Source organism: Chrysemys picta, chromosome 5, assembly GCF_011386835.1.
Source record: "Chrysemys picta bellii isolate R12L10 chromosome 5, ASM1138683v2, whole genome shotgun sequence".
Taxonomy (NCBI): domain Eukaryota; kingdom Metazoa; phylum Chordata; order Testudines; family Emydidae; genus Chrysemys; species Chrysemys picta.
The window spans coordinates 36867865-36891469 of record NC_088795.1 but is presented as its reverse complement, the minus strand read 5'-3'; the positions used below and the strand labels follow the sequence as shown (position 1 = coordinate 36891469).

General features: G+C 39.6%; 1 protein-coding gene across 50 annotated transcripts in view; it reads right to left on the bottom strand.

Moving 5' to 3' along the window:
- ANK2 (ankyrin 2) overlaps positions 1–23605 on the bottom strand; it is a 581537-nt gene that overhangs the window by 43583 nt on the left and 514349 nt on the right. For 15 of the 50 annotated variants that reach the window (XM_065596242.1, XM_065596255.1, XM_042842339.2 and 12 more), the window contains 7 exons: positions 23265–23367; positions 22476–22579; positions 9141–9365; positions 6023–6177; positions 3949–4160; positions 3285–3489; positions 1973–2069 (listed from right to left, as the gene is read on the bottom strand). In XM_065596242.1, the coding sequence (XP_065452314.1) occupies positions 1973–2069; positions 3285–3489; positions 3949–4160; positions 6023–6177; positions 9141–9365; positions 22476–22579; positions 23265–23367 (1101 nt within the window). Of the gene's footprint in view, positions 1–1972; positions 2070–3284; positions 3490–3948; positions 4161–6022; positions 6178–7339; positions 7439–9140; positions 9366–17167; positions 17204–18132; positions 18175–22475; positions 22580–23264; positions 23368–23605 lie in introns of all 50 variants that reach the window. The other 35 variants (XM_042842313.2, XM_042842350.2, XM_065596257.1 and 32 more) reach the window with 6 other exon arrangements.

Sequence of the window (23605 nt, the reverse complement as noted above, 5' to 3'; positions counted from 1 at the left end):
CACCAGTTCTACCGACAGAGCCCTTGTCTAGACAAGGCTCCAGAAGCTTGACCCAATTTTACATTGCTTTGATTAGACTTGCTTGTCAGTAGATTCATTTAATTAAAATAGTAGTAGTATTTGGTTTGGCTACAAAACATTTGTCTATATCATCCACCAATTTTAACACTGCTTAAGCAGAAAGGGTGTTAGATCCTGAGAGCTCTCTACGGCCCCCAGCTAGTCAAAAGCAGACATTTTGTGGCTCCCTTTCCCTTGCCATGTCTTATATATGCCTTTATGCTGGGGGATGCAAGCAAGGGTGGCCTAGAACTGGTAATTACCAACCCTAACTCACTTGGTAATTTTGCCACACTAAGGGAATCCCCAGGAAGCCCGTTGATTCAGCCTAAAACTGCTTTGCACTGCTGGAGTGGTGCAAAGTACCCTGAGCAGGGGTGAGAACCTGACACTTTGTTTTAATGGCTTCTGATCCTGCAATGATATACATGCATGAGTAGCTCCATTCATACAAATAATTCTATTGAACCTGATGGGACAAGTTGCATGAGTGAAGTTACTCACATGTGCAAGAATTTGAAGGACTGGGCCCATAGATTAAAAACTCTTCAGAGCAGGGACTGTATCTTCCCAGATGTGTGTCTGGGCCTCATAGGTGCGGGAACTAGGGATGCAGCTGCAGCCCCGGGCTCCTGGCTGCCGGCCCCATGCTCGGGTCCCAGCTGCCGTCCTCGACTCGAGGGGCAGGGGAGAGGGAAGGGGAAGGGGTGGACAGGGGGAAGGGGCTGGCTTTCAACACCCTCACTATTAAAAATGTTCCAGCACCACTGCTGGGCCTATCAGATTTTGATTCAGTGCTTCTGTAATATAAATAACAGATAATAATAAACACCATATGTTAGTAAAAAAGCCAGTCAAATCTAATATAGATTCTTTTGAAGATTCTGTTTATAGTTATTCAGAAGGACAGTAGCTGAATCTGATCAGGAAAGTATTTCACTTCGGTGACACTGAACAGCTGCTAAAATCATGTCTCTGTTGTATCTGCAATGCAGCAAAATCTGAAGATAGGCAGATACTTTAGCTGAATTAATTTAGAATGGGTTGGGGTGCAATTGCTTTGTTTGCAAATGGAAGGATGTGTTAGTGCTGTTCGTTTTCAAGTAAGCTTCACTCAGTTTGTAGTGTGTGCCTCATGTTGTGATTTACATACAGGACCACTTCCGAGTCATTATACAAGTTCTCCCTCTCCGATTTCTGATTCTTTGGAGATTGCTGGAAGTAACATATTCTTTTATAAGTTGTAAACCAAGTACAGAAGCAACCTCTTTCCCCTGGTGGGTTTTCCCCGGATGACTCTTCAATTAACTGTTTAAACACAGGACTTTTGTCTGCCCAGTAGAGGAGGACCTACCAGGCAAAACCATGGTGGGGTTTTCAAAGGGGCTTATTGATACTGAAACTCTGCACCCACTGAAATCTACAATAAAATTCCCATTTAATTCAGTGAGTGCAAAGTAAAGTCAACACTGAAAATCCCACTGTATGTCTGTAAAAAAACATCTTCAGGCATAAAAGATCATACGAATGCAGTTAGGCCAATTACAAAATCTCCTCTCACATCCCAGTTGGATGGATGCACCCTGGGTCTAATCATTCATGCTACAGCAATGTTCTTAAGAACGTCCATACTTTTAAACATTTGGGTAGTGTCACTGACTTCAATGGGAATACTCACACGCCTAAAGTTACACATGTGCTTAAATGCCTTGCTGAACTGTGGCTATCGTATGTCACTAAACAGTTTAAAATAATCAACTTATTCTGCTATATAGAAGATAATGGTTAAACTAAACTAAACTAAACTAAACCCCTTCCAAAAGAGAGGTTAGATATAAGTGAGAAATGCATGGAAGAAAAAAGGACCAGATTTAAAGGGTTCATTTTAAGAGATGTTTTGCTGTGTGTGTACCTGGCAGACACATTTGTTGTGAAGGAAACACATTCATTGACAAACGTTAATGGTGTTGTTCCTGTAATATCCTCCCATTGAGCAGGGGTAGTTCCACCTGAAAGAACAAATAAATAAATAAAAACAATAATTTAAAAACAAGCAAAACCCCAGCCGTCTTTTTGTAGGAAATTTGTAGCATGTTTCAAATTGTTGTAAACAATAGGCCCAGTTTTGCCTTCAGTTACACCTGATGTTACTCTGCTGATGTTAACAGGATCGCATGGATTTAGCCAAGGAGAGAGTCGCCCAAATAAACCAATATGCATTTTCTCAAACCATGAGTGCTGAAGCACAGCTCTGCAAACAATCTTTTCAAACTGCATCTGAAATGGTATGGGACTTACAGCTAAATGCAAACCTCTGACACAGTAAAGCAAAAAGATGAGGCTAACATTTTCTGTATGTCATAACTAAATGTAACAGGGGCATGGATCAGCATTGGCGTCACCCTTTCTGTCAGTACCTGGCCCAAGCTGGGAAAGCTAATGATCTAACCAGCAGACCAAATTCGGTAATGAATCCTGATCACATGCCACCTAAGGCATGTCGCGAATATGCTAAGAAGGAGACCAAACATAACTTCTGCCCATTCTAGATTCTTTACCCATATAGTGGGAAATTATCCCAATAACAACTCTGCTGAAGTTGTACTTGGGACGAAGAAACTATAATAATACATTTGTGATTTCTAGTATATAGAACTTCCTTTCCCAATTATTCTGATTAGACTCAAGTTCAAGTTTTGCTATTTATTTCAGCGGAATTAATTCTGCAGAAGAAGATTTTTCACATTTATGAAAAAACTCTGTATTATATTTTATATGCCAGATTGTGAATCCCTCACTCATATTAATGAACAGTTACTTATAACTGATTTCAATGGCTTACCAAAGAGAACTGTGGGTTCCAAATTTGGCCCTAAACTCTTTGGGACATTGATTGTGTTTCCTTATGTGTCATGAATGTTTGGACATCATTGACCAGCATATGCTCCATAAACAGAACCAATGAAGAAAATGCTAAGAAGAAGTGAAAAGCATGGGGCTATACAGAATGGAGAAAAATATACAATACTGCTGTTGTTCTCCCAAGTGGTGAAATATCAGTCCCACACCAGTGGAATGAATGCAGTTTATTTTTCATACACAGCCCCCAGCAAAGAGTTTACAGAGATTTATGTCAATGTAATCTTTTTAATACATTTGATCAACAACACTTTGTGATCTCAAGATTCTGCATCACTTACAAAACTCTGGTGCACTAAGCCTACCTGTTATGCTGCATAGTAATCTTAAAGTGGGTGTTTCTCCCCCATAACCATTCATCATCCCATCACTGGAGGCTTTGGGGACAGGAATAGTCATTGTGATTGGCTTGTGGAATTTCCTCCTTCTTGGCTCCAGGGTGACTATAGGGCTGAAGGTTGCCTTGTTCCCTAAAATCTTCCTTATAAGTTCATTGTGCATAGGTTGGGCCTTTCCGAAGTAACAAGACAAAAATGAATAAACAATATGGAAATGTAGCTTAATGAAGATGTAAATGAATGTATCTGATCCCTGCCAGTGTTATATAGCAAGTCGTAATTAAATCCAACAACTCCTTTGTGAGCTATGTTAGTATTACCATCATAGCACAGAGAGGTTAAGTGACTTGCCCAATATCCTACAGTCAGTCAGTGACAGAGTCATGAATAAAACTCAAGAAATCGGACTCTCACTACCTTGCTCTAGCTTCTAGACCTGACTCTCTCTCCCACAATTTTTATTTTGCTGTCGGGGCATTTTAGATAGCAGTGGACAAATGGTAAGCTGATGTAATTGTTCAACTGTCTGCTGATTATGCAATATAGAAAATGTATTGTTTTACCAGGGTCACGGCTCAAATGAAAAGCCAACGAGGAAGGTGTAATAAGCCTCGTCACTGCTTCTCTGTACCTGGAGGCCGACACGAATTCGCTTGGTTAGTGCTCCTTCTGGAAAGACTGCCTGCACTTGTGGTACTACAGTGCTGCTAAGCACGCCTCCCTCAGGTCCAATGAGGTTGCTGTCCTGTTTGATCCGGGACACCACTGCAAAATACTGTGGGAAATCCCGGGTGATGATACGGCAGATACGCTTCTTCTCAAGCTCCTCCGGAGTGTCAAGTACTGAGTGAAAAATGAGCCACATTCACACAACAGGAATTTCATAGAGACAACACAGCAATTTCCAGACAAGAAAAGCTATACATACATAGCAATTAAAGGTGAAAAGTTTTAAAGACCTTTGAAATTTAAAAGCCAGAATTTGGGGGGGGAGGGGAGAAATTAGAGATAGCCCCAAACACCTAATTCAGAACCAGGCCTTTACTTTCCTATAACGTGGGGGACATATAAATCAAGAACTTTGGTTTGAGCTGATCTTTATGCTATGGACCTACTTGAAGGCCAAGGATAACATCCAATCAATGTGTTACTTAAGTATGTGCCTGACTTTAAGCACGTAGGCAGTCCTATTCAGTTCTATAGTATTACTAACATGCTTAAACTGAGGCACATGCTCAAGTACCACATTGAATCAAGATCTAAACAAGCTTTCTAAAAACTAAAAATCATCCTTCAGGTATGTCCTCGACTCTAGCACAAAGCCCCTCCCCCTGCCGTAGATCACTGTCAGTGCCACTATGGAGTTACTACTATCCCCTCAAGTTGCAATAGTATCTGTGAATACTCAGCCCCATCCAGACAAGCAGCAATCCATAAAAGGTAATAAAATACAGCGTAGTGAGATATTTGCAAAGAAAGCTCTTAGTTTAGTATTGTGAAAAGGGCATGGGAATTCATGTACCAAAAGGGAGTTAAACAATGAGAAGTTTTGTATCTGGAGGTTACTTACTGTCACTGGAAGTTCTTTGAGATGTGTGGTCCCTATGTGTATTCCACACGTGAGTATGAATACACACCATGCACCCAAATCCGGAAATTCTTACAAGCAGTATCCGTTGGCCACCACATATGCAGTAGGTGTCTCCTTGTGCTCATGACCGAAGGTATAAGAGCCAGCGCGGGCTGAAATCTCTCCAGTCCCTCTTCTTACCGCAAATCCAACGGGATCCGAAGCAGGGGGACAGAGGGTGGGAAGTGGAATCCAGAGATAGAGACCACACATCTCAAAGAACCTCCAGTTACAGTAAGTAACCTCCATTTCTTCTTTGAGTGCTGATTCCTATGTGCATTCCCAGGGCCGGCTCCAGGCACCAGCTTAACAAGCAGGTGCTTGGGGCGGCCAAGGGAGAGGGGCGGTACCTGCGGCAATTCGAGGGCGACAGGTCCCTCACTCCCTCTAGGAGCGAAGGACCTGCCGCTGAACTGCCGCCGAAATTGGGGCGGCAGAAATGCTGGAGCCGGCCCTGTGCATTCCACATGTGGTTATTGGCAAGCAGTGCTAAGATTGTAGGTGGGAGTGAGGAAGCCAGCGGCAAAGATGCTTGCGGTACTGCAGATACCATTGCTGCATCCGCAGCAGAAGTGTGAACTGAGAAAGAGGGACTGAAGAGGCATCAGCCCACACTGTCTCTTATACCCTTGGTCAGTACCACGAGGAGATCTACTGCACGTATGTGGTTCAACAGACACTGCATGTAAGAATTTCTGGCCTCGGGCACATGGCACACATGCATACACACATATGGAATACACTTAAGGACCAGCACTCAAAGAAGAACTGGTCTTTACCAGATATTTTTTGCCCCTTTGCTGCTTCTAAATGTGCTAGGATGTCAGCAGACATGTACTCCTAGCACCGCCATGTACAGTAAGCATGTTATGATGTTCCACTGTGATTCCTGTGAAACATCAGCAGAATGTGGCAACACGGCCTCCGGAGAGGAGGTCAGTAATGAGGCAGTCAATCAGAGAGGAGATAAACTAGGTCTTACCCAGATATAGAAATAATACAGGACAAAGGATCGTTTTAATTCCTCTGTTATCCTCTTCAACCCTCACCCCACTCTTGTCCCAGCACTGAGTACCTTCATCCATTCCATTGAGGATTTCATTCAGTTCATCCTCGGTATATTCACAGAAATGCTCCTTCCAGCTGTCCCCATTCTCACTGCGCAGGATTACCAGCTCTCTCTCTTTCCCACGCAGAGCTGCAAAATGGGGGATCTCCACGATCACAGGCCTGACACAGCAACACAGCACATTAAATGTATATGGGTGAAAGAGGAAGAAATAGAAGTAACAGCAATCCATTCAGTCTGTTACAAAGTAACCTGGAATTCTACCCACTTCTCCAGCATAGTCGGGTGCAATCCTAAACAGCATATCAGTGGGTCACTAGAACATCTTCGCTTTTTATAAGGACCCAGTATGTACAGTAGGACAGTTTAGATGTGCATACATCTCTTTGCACACTGTGGACAGCTCTCAGTAAGGAAGCAGTACTTTGAACAGAGATTTTAGAGTGTTGTTGCAAACTGATAAAATTACTAAAACTCATGCTCATTTTAGCTGTCACCACCATGTGTGTTAACCTGTAAAATCTCATTTCAAAGAGATTCCACTGCAGTATATACAGACAGTAGGACAAATTCTGATCTGGTATACTAGTGAAAATCAGAATAATGTCACTGAAGTCAATGGGCTTGATTTATCTCTCATTTATGCTGATTTTACACCAACATTAATCTGGATTTCTACTAGTGTAGAGAAGATAAGAATTTGTTCCATTATGAACACACGTAAATATATGTGTGCGTGCGTACGTGTGTGTGTGTGTGTGTGTGTGTGTGTGTGTGTATATATATATATATGCTCACACACTCTCATAACTCTGGTATGTTGTACACGCTGGAAGAAAATATAAATATACACGTATACATAAACCTCACAAGTGCATAATGATATGGGCCATCATGTACTTGATAAGTGTCATACTATTTCATACTATGTTATATGATATACAACATATAACATATTACTATTGGTTTGGTAGCAATGGGTGCAAAATAGACACACACGCAGAAGATTCTTTTTAGTTCTAATCCAGGTTGCTTTGCTACAGACATAACAGCTGGCACATTTTACAGCTAGGAAGATCTCATGCTAAAACAAAAATGAAGTTCACAGAATTTTAAGAAAAAGATACAAACATACCACCAAAACAAAAACCACATACCACAAGGATTGGAAAATGGTCCACTAAAGGTTAGATATACAAAATTTCAAATCATAGAAAGGGACAATGTCATGGGCACAATGACATAAAAAAATAAATCATATTGCAGGAGGAGGAGAAGAATGGGGGGGCCAGCATCCATCAATTTGTTTTAAGTCTCTCCTACCCAAGGAATTTGGTCCCAGGAGGCCCCAGCTGAAGGATTCGGCTGACCAAGCTTTCTCCCTCATTAAGTGGGGGAGGAGCCGTAGGCAGATGAAGTTTACTGAGTACATCCAAAGCAGCAGTGAAAGAAAGAACATAAATAAGCTTTATGTATGTTTTTTTCAGAACCCCAGTGCCACTGTCTGGTCAACAGAGTAAAATTAGGTCCAACACTGAATAAGGTTCTGCCCTAGTTGTGCCCCATTGCTGATAGAAATTAATGAAATGCTTCCATTAATGTCAATGGAAGTTTTGTCATTGAACTTAATGGGAGCAGAATCCGGCTCTTAGAATGGATATGTCAGTGTAGTACAGTAATATTTGTGTTGGCAGGTACAGTGCACAATACCTGATTTCACTGCCAGGACGCCACCCAGAAAAATAAACCTATGAGAAGCGACACAAAAACTCTGACTAACGTATCCATGTGTGTTATTCAGATGAGTTTTTATTGAGATTCCTCATTGAATGGAGGGACCATTTAAAAAAATAAAAGGTACTGCATGTTAGTGTGAATGTGGGGAAGAAGGACAGAAGATTAGAGAAATAATGAATGTGACAACAGAGGTATTCTGCTGATATTTTAAATTTGGGTTTTGATAAGAACTGACCTACATTTGAAGAGAATGTCAAATTAGTATTTTGTTAGGCAGCTTTTCTGCTGATGCATCTGAAACCTAGGAGCACCCCATTTGTCACAGAAGAGGACTGGCCTCTAGCTTTATGTTCCCAGCGTTTCATAATTCTTCCTGATCCACTATTAAAGAACAGCATCAATAAAATAGTGGGAACAAGCACGGATACTTTCCCCTCTCATACTCCATTCTATGTGTTTTTAAAAACTATCAAACCACTGCCCACTCTTTCTCAAGCTCATTCCTCCAGATATAACTTCATCAGGTGGCTCTGCTGACTACCTTTAAATGACAGGACTTAAATACAATTGAACTGTTTCAAAATGGATTTAAACTGTTGCCTTTCATAACTTCATTCGTCAGTTTCCAACTGAAGCCATTCACTCTATTGGAGGGGTTCCTTCAATCATCCATTTTTGGATGCCACAGTTGATAAGGAGAGTAGCTGATAAAACAAACAAAAGTGTGCAGAACTGCTGGTTTCAGCTGAAAATTGCTAAAACAAGCACAGCAGTAGTTGCAGTTCTGATCTTTCTATTGGGTATTGCAACATAGGACAAAATAAACTGCTGGAGAATTCCTGAATTGTCCTATTGTTTGAACTTGCAATTTTAACCCCAGAAAAATCAAAGGCTTGTGCTTCCCTGATAGTCCAAATTATTGACAGCAGGCCTATAGACAAAACACAAGTTTCTACTATAAGGAGCTTTAACTTGTGCTATATCCGTAGCAGGCTTTAAATTTGGGTTTAGATCAGTGCTGTGCTATTTGTTTTTCATGCCTTAACTGTGGACAATTTAAATAGAGTATGAATTGCCTGACACTGATAGCAATGTGATTTCAATTTGACTAGCATGGCACTGATTAATAAACTTATTCGAGGAAGCACACTAAACCTTAGTGTTAGTGGTTAATAAACATCAGTGTTTTCAAATGAAAAGGCATACAAGCTAAGTGAACTAATCGCTGATTTGCACTAGGGGGCCTATAACGTTATGATCAATATGGAACAGTATGCTAAATAGACCTTTCCAATTTAAATCTTGAAGCAGGGGCTACCCCAGTGCAATTTGCAAACTGATGGAGATATACCTATCATTTTCATTTAGGTCAAACAGCAAGTCTTACCCAAGAAACTGAGCACCAGAAGGTCCAACTTCAATCAGGCGGCTGGCCAGACCTTCTCCTTCCACCATCGGCGGCATGGTGGCAAGTCTATGACGTTTGACCAACCGGCAGGTTACTCGTGTTGGGGCAGTGCATTTCCGAGGCGGAATAATGATCCTTAACCCGTTGTGTCTGCAACCTCGCATGGCGCCACCACGGGCATCCACCATGAAGCTAACCAGGAAGCTGAAAACAATAAATTAATATTAGATATGTTTGGAAAGTATATTAGCCAAAGCAAAATCACTTCAGTTATGTTCCAAATGGTTTTCTTCCAAAATGTAACAAACTATATATCTATGGCACTTTCTTAATATGTACAGTTAAAAAAAACAACCCCCTTTTGTATATGTGGCAATAATTCATGCTAACATCCCTGATGGCTTGCACTAGAAATATTTATCTTAAGAGCTTTTCATAGCAACAATATTATTTTGCAATGCAACTGATGGTAGAAATATACTATATATAAAATATAAGGTCATGACCAAGTGCCTCTATTTTATACATACATACATATATATTATATATATATATATATATACACACACACACACACACACTTTCATATTATATATTTTCCCCAATGCTAACTGGCCTATTTCTACCACTAGTGTCATTGCAAACTAAGATGGGTATGATACACACACATATAATATACAATTTTTATATATATATTATTAAAGAAAAATGGCTTACTAATGCAATAATATAAAGGCAATTCTGATTTTTTGAAAGGTCAGTATAATTCTTTTAGTAGTCTGATGTAACCAAAACTCCTAAAATTATGTAATTCACAGATTAGGAGCCAAATCTTGTTCTGGAGAAAGCAGTTACAACTCCTATTAAAGCCAGTGGGAGTTGTACCTCTTTATATCAAATATGAATGTCTCCCTCTCTTTAACATTTAACATTTCTTAAAAACTTATCGCTGTATGATATCATGACAAACTGACTAGAGAGAAGAAAAATAATCTTCAAGATTTCAATTCACTTTTTTTTTAAAGTGACTATATTGACTTTTAACAAGATAAACTCTATTTCTGACTACATTTAAGGTGCCCACTTTTCTCCTTACCCTTTCCAAAGACAAAACAGGACAGGAGAAAATAAGGATGGGAAAGAGGCAAATAAAGTGGGATTCTTCTATTAAAATTATATCCTTATACAGAAAGAATGGCAAATAATCGAATGTGAGATGGGCTTGTTGTCAATTAAGATACTGTCCCAACGTGCCTCTGTTATAGAAGGATAAGACAACTACAGAAAGATGTGGAGATCTGAGCAGCTGGTAACCATTCTGTAGTGGGTTTATTTATAAATTTCTGCTTTTTCTCTCTTACTATATACAATGTTAATATGTCCCTGTGGGATTCCTTACAGTGGCAGGAAGACATCTGTGGCAAGGAGCTCCCTCATGGCTCGAGATAAATTGCCTTTATTTTTTTTCCTTTCTCCTACCTATAGCCCACTTTGTTCAGTCATGACTAGACAATGTGCTGATTTTGATAGTTTTGCTGCGATCTGGGACACAGCTTAATTAAGGCCATTTCTGTGAAATGTACAAAACCCTCAAAAAATGGCTACTTTAAATTTTTATATTGTTCAGTTTAATGGCTTCTGATCACCACTGCCCTGGGGGTGGAGAGGTTGACTTGCTGCAGTGAGAGTAGGGGAAAGGACATGAGATAGGATAATACCAGACCTACTTTTAGGACTACACTAGTCACCACACAGGGATTCACACAAATGCTAACATCTGCACTGAGAGACCTGCAATAAAAAAAATCTTACCACATTGGAGACAAATACAGATATTTTTCACTCTCTTGGGTCACTCAGTATTACACATATTTGAATACATTCATTATCAAAACATTTACAATTCATTCCACATGCTATTAAAACAGAACACCCAACACTCCGTGCAAGTCACGTCAATAAAATGAACGAGAGGAAGGAGCCACAACCTGCCAATCTAAAGCACGCCATGCACCATGGATGCCATATGAAGAGACTTCCCACTCCTTCCCACACATGCAGTCTCCTATTCTACCACCATTCAGATACCTCTAGATTTTGTTTAGTGTAATACCCTATGGAGTACAACCATTATCTCATTCCTCAGGGGGCTGATGTTTCTGTGGTTTTAACAAAAAACAAACAAAAATGAACAAGTGTTTACAGCTTTAATTCCCTAGGCTTCATTTTTGAAGTAAGGACTCTACCTATCTTAATCCATTCTAGATATAGTTTATATCATATATATATGAATAGGGATGAAAGAGGAAATCAAGGATACTAATTGCTCAGGTTCTACAATAATGCTATGTGATGCCTTTCCAAGTTAAAACAAAGCCCTTATCTGGATGCAGTTTTTGTGTCACCTTTGTAATAAATGGATGAAACTGTTTGTGACTTTTGTCTCTGAGAATCAGCCTAAAATTCAATGATGAAGAATGCTTTAGAAATGAATTTAACAACAGCCTAAATTCTGGGATGGCATAAGCAGTTCACAATCTGGTATTAATATTCTGAACAACTACAGAAACCACAACCACTGTTATTAGAGCTGACTGAATTATTTGGTGCAAATAATTTACTGAATGAATTTTGGCATTTTTCTCAAGTAAACTAATCATTAATACAATTTTGTTCATTACTCAACAAGTGCTCAAGATGGTCAACTAATAGTAAACGATAATGGAATCAACAATTTTTTCCATTTAATTCAGGGAATATTTTATTCCCAATGAAAGTATTTTCCTTAGAAACTAAGCAATTCATCTCACATTGTGTATCAACATTGCTGAGCTTTGGTAGCATTGCTGGGGCTGCTACCAAAATACAAATAAATAGATAAAAATATCCATAAATAGTAATTCAACCATCCCTAATAATGAGTATGGCAAAGGACCCAATCAAGGAATCCCTGCTACAGTAGCAATACTGGACTCTATTTTCACAGCTGGTACTTTCTTTTTAAGTGAAACTTTCTAAGGAGTGAAAGTTTTCAGATAAACTAAAAGATGGGAAGTGAACTGAAATGATGATGCTTTCCCATGAAACAAACAGCCTGTATACCTATGAAGTAGCCCTGGAAGATGATATCTATTTAGACAACAAATCAGTGGTGTAAAAGTGAGGTTAGAAATAGGACAAATATATCTGTTTTGGAGCATTCTTATTTACACTGGAATTTTGCAGCATGTTCACAAGTAAAATAGTAGCAGCCCCTGTGTTCCATCCACTGGAACATCCATCATCATCTGCAGGTCAACTTACAATTCTAGTATGGTCTGTGTCTCTAATTAGTGTCACAGGTGCAAAGTGCTAGCTATTTAACTTCAGCCCTTCTCAGCCAAAGACATCAGGGCACGAAGCAAACTAACTTGTCAATCTTCAGTTTATTTAGGGTATATAGCAGCTGGAATAAGCAAGAGGAAGATCCCAAATATTTATTAGTAAGGCGGGGATTACCCTCAAAAACAGAAAAAATAGGCCAAGAAAGGCACATTTGAGAGAGGATATAAAGATAAGGAGAGTAAAAAAGGACCAGCGGACTAGGGACACTGACAATTCAGAAGTAAAGATGATTTTGTTAATACAGCCATTAATAAAATGCTTAATCCTGCTGTCAATGAAGCTGATGACAAACATTCCACTCATTTCAATGGTGAAGGATCAGGCCTAAAACGCAGATCCAAGAATACACAGTAAGTGGAATATATGCAAATCAGCAAGTGTGGATGATATTTCTATTGATTTCAATAGGACCAGGATTTCACCCTATATGGCTTAAGAGTTTTAAAGTCATGAAACAATGAATTTATTAAATCACTGGTAAACAATTTTGGGAAAAAAAAATCCCGGAGAACCAAGGAGGCAGCAGATGTATATTAAAAATCAATTGTCATATCAGTCTTCTAAAAATGGGAATAAAATAAGCAACCCTGATAATTACATCCAATAAGGCTAACCTCTACCCTGAGTATAATAATGGAAAAAATATTAAGAGGAAGAAAACCCAGTAACCTCCTAGAGTATAATAGTCATAAGCAATTATGGGTTTGGTAAAAACAAAGGCATGGGGGTTGAATAAAAACAAATCATGGCAGAAAATTAATTGCTTTAATGTGTTCAATGTTCTGATTCAGAAACTTTTACATAAAAAGTCAAGCAGTGTCATATTGACTAAACATTTTCTGAAGGACTGTGAACAAAAGTTAATGATCAGCAGCAATGTATTGAGTTGGAGGAAGATGCTGCAGGGATGGTGCTTAATTTGATATTTTATTAATGATCTAGAGGATGAGAAAACAGCATATTATTTACATTCATACATTATTCTAGATTGGGAGGTGATTCAAACATCAGCGAAGACATAAGAATACAATAAGGGTTAAGATTATGAGCAGGAAATAACAAAATTAGATAAATGCAAGCTAATGATCAATATATCTATGGAAGAGTGATCTGAAACTGACATTGAGTAGGAAGGAAGAACCTGGAATACTGTACATCAAAGGAGAACTATGAGTAATAGAGAACAGCTAATTAGGTATGACTTTGCTATTTGTTATAGCAGCAAAATAAAAAGCCTTTGCAATTTTAGACATATGTATACATCATTTCACAATCTAGAGAGTTAATAGTTCCTTTCTGTATGATTCCAGTGAGATCATACCTAAAATATTATGCACAGTTCTGGACACCTAGTACTAGAAATGGGCTAGAGTCCTAAGTTTTGAAGTGGGCAGTGCTATCAAAATCTGGATCAAACATAAGATCCACATTTTGTAATCACTCTCTCTCTCTTTGGTACCCCAATTCCAATCTTACAAAACTTGAAAGGAGTTGGGTCAAAGTTCATACCCAAACCTGAATTTCATGGCTGGGGCCCATGTCTATTCAGTACCCCAGATATGTTGTAAAAGGGAAGTTGGAGAATATCTGAAGAGATTGATTTATGGGGAAAGGTCAAAAGAACTAAACTAATTTACAGAAACTGATGAATATGGGAGATATAATAGACATCTATAGTCATTTTAAGCGTGTAAAAACAGTAAAGGAGTGGTATTAGGATGGTACTGAATGGCGTCAAGTTAATACAAATATAAGAGAAACTTCTAACCATGAGGACTCTTTCAGAAAGATCTCTCTCAAGTGAGTGATGGGAATGCCTTCTTTTGAGCCATTAAAACTAGAATACATACCTGTATCGAAACAATGGGCTAGATGAATCTTTTTGAGTTTTACATCTTTATGTATATCTGAAGAATTCTGTCACACACCATGTTTTAAAAGTTCCTATACATCTCAGGGAAATGTACTTCTTAAGTGTATTTGGTTTATTAGAATGATGTTCTATTTAAACTTTAATTGGGTCCTGATTCAAGATGACAGCAATTCAAGAGTTAAATCAATGAAGTCAACATATACATGTGTCAAGGGTGACTGCACTAGCAAGAAGGTAAACTCCTGGAGCTAGGGATGGACAAGTTCTGGGATGGACAAGTTTTGAATACGTTTCATTTTCTGGCAAAGTTTTAAAGAAAAAAGCTGGAAACGAAGCTTAGCAAAGGTAGGATATGATCCTAAAGTTTATATAGTCTTGCAGGACTGGATCAACCAGCACAGTTAATATGCTTTGCTTCCTAGAGTTTAGAATTAATCATGCTTGCAAGCAAATGTCAAGTGCTTATTATGGCCCAAATCAGAGCGAAAAGGAATTTTCAGGGCAAGATAGTGAAATTCTCCTTTTTAGGGGGAGTTGTAGTAGGTATTGGAATATGAAAAGCAATTAAAGGGAAGAAAAGCAAATACTCTTCAGGAAATATGATGTAGGTTGGGTATTCCATGGGAGGAGGCGAAGACATACCGTTCTGGCAAGAACAGTTACAGGTGAGACCAACCAATGTCCACTCTACTTAATGGATCAAATTCAGCCCATTGACATCGGTGAAGTTGCCCTCACTTACACGGAGGGTTTAACTGCTAAATTTTGTCCAATATGTAGGTCCTAACTATATTTGGGAGGAGTTAATATGTGAGGTGCATGAAAGCCATAAGGGTAATTTTATGTACTTCATGGAGGTAGGTCATAGTATTGTGTAAATATAGCATTCAAGCTTTATGGGCCAGATTTGTTATAGCAGTCTCATTTGCAAGAATCATATAAAATGCATGGTGTTCAACTTATCTACTTTGAAAACATGAAGAGCTGAAATTCTGTTCCAAGAAATCTTTGTATTGTGAACTTTCTGCTGTGACACTAAGGGCTTGTCTACAGGAACATTTAGTTTTCAGCAAGCTCGGGGGTGAATCTACCCTGCACTAGCCTGGTGCACAAGAACTACCCGTGTGGACCCTGCTGACAAGCACTAACAATTTCAAAGCAGGGTAGGTCAAAACGCACTAAGGAACCATTAGTGTGCATCAGCACAGTCTGCATGGCAGACTAGTGTGGGGTAGATTCACAGCCCGGCTTGCTACAAATTAAACGTTCATGTAAACAACCCCTAAGTTATTTCCTGGTCTGATTTTCTTGGTATGACAATAACATGTAAGCTAACTATTTCTGTGCCCACTTAAAAATACAGCAGAGAAATAAACAAGGAAATAAAGAATGGATAGGCCTATATTTGGGGGGAAGAGAAGACATTATTTTGGGGCTGTGCTAAGTGTCATTGTTTTGTAAACTGCTTTGCTAAGAGTTAGTCTCTTCGGATAGCAATGAATACTAGCTTGTTGGGACTCTGCTGCACATCTCTGTCTGTAGAACCATTTGAACAGCCATGCAAATACAGCTCCATGAAGAGTCTTTCTAAAACAGGCTGTGGTTAATGTTAAAATAAACATAAAAACGGAAAATGCAAAAGCAATACACCCTTATTATACTGTCAGTTCAGAAATGATTATTCAATTGAGTTAGTAAGGCACATGCGTCTCATCATACAGCAGGAAGCAATGATAACAGTCATCATTGAACTATATCCACCATAGATACACTTAAGAAATCTTCTATCTAAGTCAGCTTAACTAATATAAGAAACAGGGAAACAAGGAGATAGCAGCATTCAGAGTTAGTCAGAGTGTGAAAAAAGTAGAAACGAATAGTTTTATCAGGCTGCTTCAGCAATTCTCAAGTTTACAACTGGAGAGGAAAACTGATCCAAAGTTCGCATTCAAAGATGCTAAGAATCAAGGCCTTGATCCCCAATGCCTGCTGAAGTTAATGGGAGACTTTTCAGTTTCTTTAGTGAGTGCTGAATCAGGCCAAAATTGAGCTATATGTAGTATGGGGGGGGGGGGAAATACATTCTGGGAGGACAAAAAACATGGCTCTAGGTGCAAGGCATCTGGAAACAATTGTAATTTGCATACAGTAATGTACCCTTCACTGATGAGAATACTTTTAGAATGCTAAACGAAGAGCAAGACTGTTGGTGTGCATCCTTTAAAAATGATGTTGTGAATCATTACTTTCCTAACAATTTTATTCAGCTGAGAATTTAAAAGTATCTTTCAACTGCCATGACAGTGATGTTTTAAAAAAACGAAGGGAACATATCTCCAATGAATGTATCAGGCCTCAGTTTGTTAATAGATTACAATCTCCTTCAGGCTGAGATTGCATCATTTGCTATGCTCTGTGCAGCACCGAGCACATCAGTGGCTCAACAAAAAATTAATCATAGTAGTGCAGCACTTGGCACCAACATGAAGGATTCAATTTAAATCAATAAAATCAAACAGAATTAAGAATATAGGACCATTTTTACCCTTTTTGTATCAAGCGTTTTTCTGATGAAGGGGAGTAACACAGTTGGGAGAAAAGGGACACATTAAAAAATAGGGCTCCGTTTAACTGCCATCCCGAGGGTGGGTGGACAAACATACTAAAGCATCCTGAAGTGAGGTAAATAAGGAGAAGGATGAAAAGGGAAGGGGCAGCCACATATTAACAGAATTATGCAGACGTTCACCTGCTGTTGTCATGATCAAGGCATGGAGAGGAGCGGCTGCAACAGAATAGATCATTTAGCATAAAAAAAAGAACGGATTAAGTGAAATATAAGAAGAAAACAGAAGAGGATTTTGACTTAAATATGTAACTTTGTGTATATATATATACAGTATATATGAGGAGAGGATAAAAGTGAGTGTGGGATATAAGCATAAACAAATATCATGGGTTACTACAACAGCAAAATTAGAATGATTTAGGATGTCATCAGATCCTCTCTACATGTGTGCCTTAATCCCAGTTCTGAATTGGAGTCCTCAGGTTGGCACTCACGTACCTAAATTGGTCATTTGGAGTCCTGAATACTTATCTGAAACCAAATAAGGGACTCCCTAGTTCAGGTGTTCAAATTTGAAAATTGGATCCACAGCATAATACGAGTAACTCTGTATCTACATGTCTCAAATAATTTCATCAAGAGATTCTGGTGACATCAAATTCCATAAGAGCTAAGATTCCATCTCAACCCTCTTTTCTCAAGTCTCCTATCAAGAATCTTCTGACCTCCAGCTTACCGCAGCTTAGCATGTTTCTGGTCCTCCTTTCATTCCCCCTCCAGAGTGATACAGTTTAAACTTTTTATTCTTCTTCTTCTAACCATTTATGTTCCCGATAATACATTATATGGTCAATTATGTACTTTTCTGACATCACTTTCTTATTATGGATGTCTCCAGTGTCATTTACTTCTTTTGACATCAGCAGAACTTTGCCCATACTGAAACACACCCAAGTTTTGTTTTAAATAACCTGTTAAAGGCATCAGTGTATTCTGATATCATTTAATTTTGTACATTTGAAAAAGACTCTCAGCTGCTACCTGCCAGGTCCTCTTTTCACAACTATTTCCAGGAAGCGAATGTCACACTAGGGAAAACAATGTAAGGGATCCAAAATACAACAGTTTAAATTAATTTTGTTTACCTTGTTAGCAATGATCCAATCTCCTTTTTTGCAGACAGGCAGCTAAGAATGATAACTCTAATTATTTGTCAATTTCAGCTGCTGATTCTCTAGTGTTTTTTAGTCCCACTGATGGAAATAATGATTTCCAGGAGGGTAAACTCACTAACACAACCCCAACTGTTTAGCTTTGCTAGATACACATGCATTTGGATTGTCTATTAACCAATCAGACTTCTATTTCCATAATGTCTATTTAATAAATGCACGTGTATATGTAATAATAAAAATAATACATAGCACTTACTTATGCAATGAATTTCATCTGAGGATCTCCTTTTTTATATATAAAATGTAAGCATTATCATCTCCATTTTACAGGAGAGGAAACTGAAGCACAAAGGGGTTAAGGGCTTGTCTACACAGTCATTCAATGTGTGGCAAGTCTGTGTGTGAATCTACTGTGCACTAGCTTGCCACGTACTAACTGACCACGTAGAGCTTGCTACCATGTCCTGAAAGTTCTATAATGTGCTTTGCCATACTGCTATTTGAAATGGGAATAGACCAAAGTGCAGCAGGGTCCACATGGTCAGTTTGTGCGCTGTAGATTCACATCCTGGCTTGCTGTGCATTAAATCTCTGGGTAGAAAAGCCCTAAGTGACAATTTGCCCTAGATCACAGGGGCAAGTTAATAACAGAGTGGGAATTAGAATCTAGGTCTCTTGGCTACAGTTTCATGCTCTAACCAATTGATCACATTGCCTCCCTGTTTGCAATATAAATTTAACTAAATTGAACAGGTAACTGTTAAATATATATTTGTCTTGAAGATTTCTGGTAATCACATAATTCAGAAGAGTAAAGCTGAAGTTGCTTGCATGTCACCAAAACCCAACAAAACAAGTACAATGTAACAATTTTGCATACCTAGTGTTCCTTAAAAATGTACCAGTTGCATTCAATACTACAAACCACATTGATAGATGGAAAAGATACAAAAATGTGCTATTTTCAAGCAATATCTAAAAACTACAAATGGAAAGAGATCTTTAAATTCAGTGTTTCACTTTCCAACTTAATGAAAACATTATGCCCCTTTCACAATAAGATTACAAACTCACTGTAAACTGTGTGACTAAAACTATTTAAAGAGACCTGCATAAACCTGGCCAAAACCTTTGTCTCTCCTAACACATAGACAGGAAGTTAAAAAAAATAGAGAGACTATATTATCTGGCATTTCCAGCAAAGCAATAGGTCTTTGCCTTCTCATCGGTTACAGCGTCCAAGAGTCTCTAACATACTGAAACAATCTTAACTTTGCTGAGCATGTCATCTCATGCATGTCTCCTAATGAGAAGGACACTGATTGTCTCAAATGGAGGTTAATGTGGCAGAATTTTTCCCCTTTAAGCCGGTTTATTAAGATATAAAGAGAATACTAATTCTGCAAAATAATTGGGAAATATTCTACACTAAATTACTGCACACTATTGGGGTGGCAGCTCCCATAGGAGGAGGGAGTTTTCTTGTTTCCAAGATGGCTGCCAGAATCTCTGACCTTTGTTTTGTTGTTCTTCACTCATATGACAGATGAGCCTATTAAAGGACAGAGTTGGGTGGATTTAAATCATAGACTCATAGAATATCAGGGTTGGAAGGGACATCAGGAGGTCATCTAGTCCAACTCCCTGCTCTAAGCAGGACCAATCCCCAGACAGATTTTTGCCCTAAATCCCTAAATGGCCCCCTCAAGGATTGAACTCACAACCCTGGGTTTAGCAGGCCAAACCACTGAGCTATCCCTCCCTCACTTAAAACCCAAATGTAGGGTTAAAATACATACACATACCCTCCCTTTAACATACAAAAGAAAAGTTAATTCTTTTGATAAGTCAGTGGAAGGTAAGAATACACTTTCATGGAGCATTTTTCAAGGGTTGGATTTTGGTTCTTGAAGGCTCCTTTAGTATTATATTTCATTGGCATATTAACAGTATAAATCAAAAACAGAATAGCAATACCAAATATTACCTCTGTCTTTTGTTAAATACAATTATTTTCCCCATGGCTTTACAGAGGCAGTTGCTTTTATTACATTTAATTGCCTGACCCTGGAACTCAGACTTGGTCATACAGAAGATCTAAGGAATCACTGATTAATCTTTGAATGAAAGTGTGAAATGATCAAGCCCCAGAGAATGTGAAATCACTGTTATAAAAAGTAAATAACTTATCACCTGCAATCATTGGACAGTCCAACTTTAGTGTAGTGAAAAGTAATATACATCCTCTGGAAAAATGACCTTTGCTTATTTGGCACCAATTGCTAGAATTAGCTGCCAAAATAATTTAAAATCTAAATCTTGACACACTCTCTCTCTAGATATAAATGTTCAGAGTTACTTATTTTTGATACCAAAATACAAATAAGCAAACAAGCCCACATTTTTTTTTGCCCATACAGGATAACATTTATAAACACTGATTTGGCCAGGTCTGGTTTATTTAGTTTCTGTCTTGTTCACGTTTCACCAAACTGGTTCTAATAAAAATGCCTACAAAAAATAATCAGTTGTGGGGATAGCTGAAGGCAACTGGTCAGGAACGTGTAAACCAAAATGTTCATAAGGCTACCTGAATGTTACTTGGAGGACATTAATTGATTAACAATAAACATAACTTACTGTGCTAGATTTTTGCATCACACAAACAACCACTATTCACTTTATTTATTAGAAAGATAATCTTCATTAGAAGAGACAGTCCCTCAAGATTCTGGTTGTAGCACTGGTGATTTTTAGAATTTTTTCACAACTTTCATTACATACTGCTGTTCTGGAGCATAGTTTACTATACTTGCAAAAAGCACTTGCACAGTTCACTTAGCCTCCCTTCTCTCACTTCTTTGCAATTTCATTCTGTGAAGGATTGATACAGGGAGGTGCTGAGGGCTCAAAGTTGCTCAGCTCCCTAACTCCCACTCAGGGCCGGCTCTATGATTTTTGCCGCCCAAAGCAAACACAATTTTGGCTGCCCTCCCCCCCCTTATTCAATTACCCCACCCCCGGCCCTGCCTCAACTCCGCCCCTTCCCCAAATCACCAGCCCTGCCTCCTCTCCCCAGGCTCTCAAGCCTGGGACGGAGGGGGAGAAGCGGCGCCGTGCCCCGGCCACTCGGAGTCTCCCCCTCCCTCCCAGGTTTGAGAGACTGGGAGGGAGGGGGAGACTCCGAGTGGCCGTGGCGCGTGCGCCGCTTCTCCCCCTCCCTCCCAGGCTCTCAAGCCTGGGAGGGAGGGGGAGCAGCGGTGCGCGAAACGGCCGCTCGGGATCTCCCAGGTTTGAGAGCCTGGGAGGGAGGGGGAGACCCCGAGCCGCTGCGGCGCGGGCGCCGCTTCTCCCCCTCCCTCCCAGGCTCTCAAGCCTGGGAGGGAGGGGGAGCAGCGGCGCGCGAAACGGCCGCTCGGGATCTCCCCCTCCCTCCCAGGTTTGAGGGCCTGGGAAGGAGGGGAAGACCCCGAGCCGCCGCGGTGTGCGAAACAGCTGATTCGCACGCCGCTGCTCCCCCTCCCTCCCAGGTTTGAGAGCCTGGGAGGGAGGGCGAGTAGCGGCACATGAATCAGCTGTTTCGCGCACCGTGGCAGCAGCAGCGGAGGTGAGCTAGGGCGGCCGGGGCACATTTTTAGGGGCAGCATTCTGGCGCCGGCCATGCCGCCCCTAAAAATGTGCCGCCCCAAGCACCAGCTTGTTTTGCTGGTGCCTAGAGCCGGCCCTGCTCCCACTGATGTCAAATGACCTCACAAGAGATGCTCATCACGTGGCAGGATCAGGCCCTTGCTCTCCATTATTCGTGAAAGCAAAAAAGGCATGATATGCTTTTTCTCTCCATAAAAACCAAGCATTTTTTGGGGGTGGGGTATTAATAGTTTGCCAAAGGCTGGGAATGGTGACAGGGGATGGATCACTTGATGATTACCTATTCTGTTCATCCCTCTGGGACACCTGGCATTGGCCACTGTCAGAAGACAGGATACTAGGCTAGATGGACCTTTGCTCTGACCCAGTATAGCCATTCTTATGTAGTAATCGGTCAAAATCCCTCATGTAAAGCTTGATTCAATGCTTGCTGAAGTCAATGGAAAGATTCTCAGTGACTTCAGTGGTCAATGGATCAGGCCCATATTCATATTCTTCTGACTAGCTGAATTTGAATGGTTATAACAATTTATTTTAAATACTAGATTGTAATGAAGTATTATTCAACTCCAAGTTAAGCATTAGCTCAAGCAGCTGGGACCTCGGTTATTCTCACTCTGTTTCTCTGACCCTCTTAATACATATCAGTGGATTGGGTTACTCACCCTGAATGAATAGGGCTCGAAGAAAGCGCCACATTGTCCAAATTTTCAGTGCCCCAGCTTAAGCGATACGAATTCCTTTCAGCTTCCTTGGCCAGAGTTGATACCTGAGCATGTGATAGAACTCTTATTTAATTTGTATTTCCATACTTAAAAGCAATGAGCCAAACATACCATGAGTAAGAGTTATTTTTGTATAGCAGGGCTGAAAATGATTAACACTTTAAAAAAGGCAACAACAAAAATGAGCAATAATGACATCAAAGTACTACAAGCACCTTATTGTAACATCTTGTGCTTTTTCAAAGCAACCACAAATGTTACTAGCCCCAGTGAACAGGAATACTGGGAGCGACCAGATTGACCCCTCTTTATATGACTTAATTGTCTCTTCAAAAATCTTCTCTCTGAATAGTGGACTAGATCCTCAGCTGGTGTAAATCAGCAAAGCTCCTTTGATTTCATTTACACCAATTGAACATTTGACCCCATGCCTATTAACATTGCTCAAAAATCAGATACAATGGAAAGTGCTATAAAGACATGTCCTGTAAATGCATTTACACATTTCTGGTTAATACAGAATATACTTTAGTATTCTACAATAAGCTAGTTCATTTAATAGCAGTTTGAAATTAGACAGATTTATGGTACAATTAATAATACAGCACACATTACCTCATTCAGTTAATAGAATCCATACAGGGATTCTTTTTCATATTTCCAAAATTGAATATTTAAAATAAATGCATATTGTGCAATTGATCAGTGAGATAAAGAGAAAGGTCTTACCTGGTGGCTGGGGATTATGACAGTATCATCGATCATGGCACTGTCCCTCAGGTAGGAGGCATGGCTCAACGTGTGGGACCTGTCTGAACTGAAGGACCGCAGGCTGGTAGGTTGGCAGGATGCCATGGCAATATATCAGCAGTAGAGAAGGTATTGTGAAAATGGGATGATGGACCAAGCAGAAGAGTGAAAAAAGCGTGCTGTTAGCAAATATAATGCAACTTCCAGGGGGAGTATAAAATAGAGTCTTGTGGATCTCTGACTGAACGCTGAACCAGTCTTTTGACTGACTCCTCTCATTTAATTCAAAGGAGAACCCAAGAGATTAAACTAGATCACAA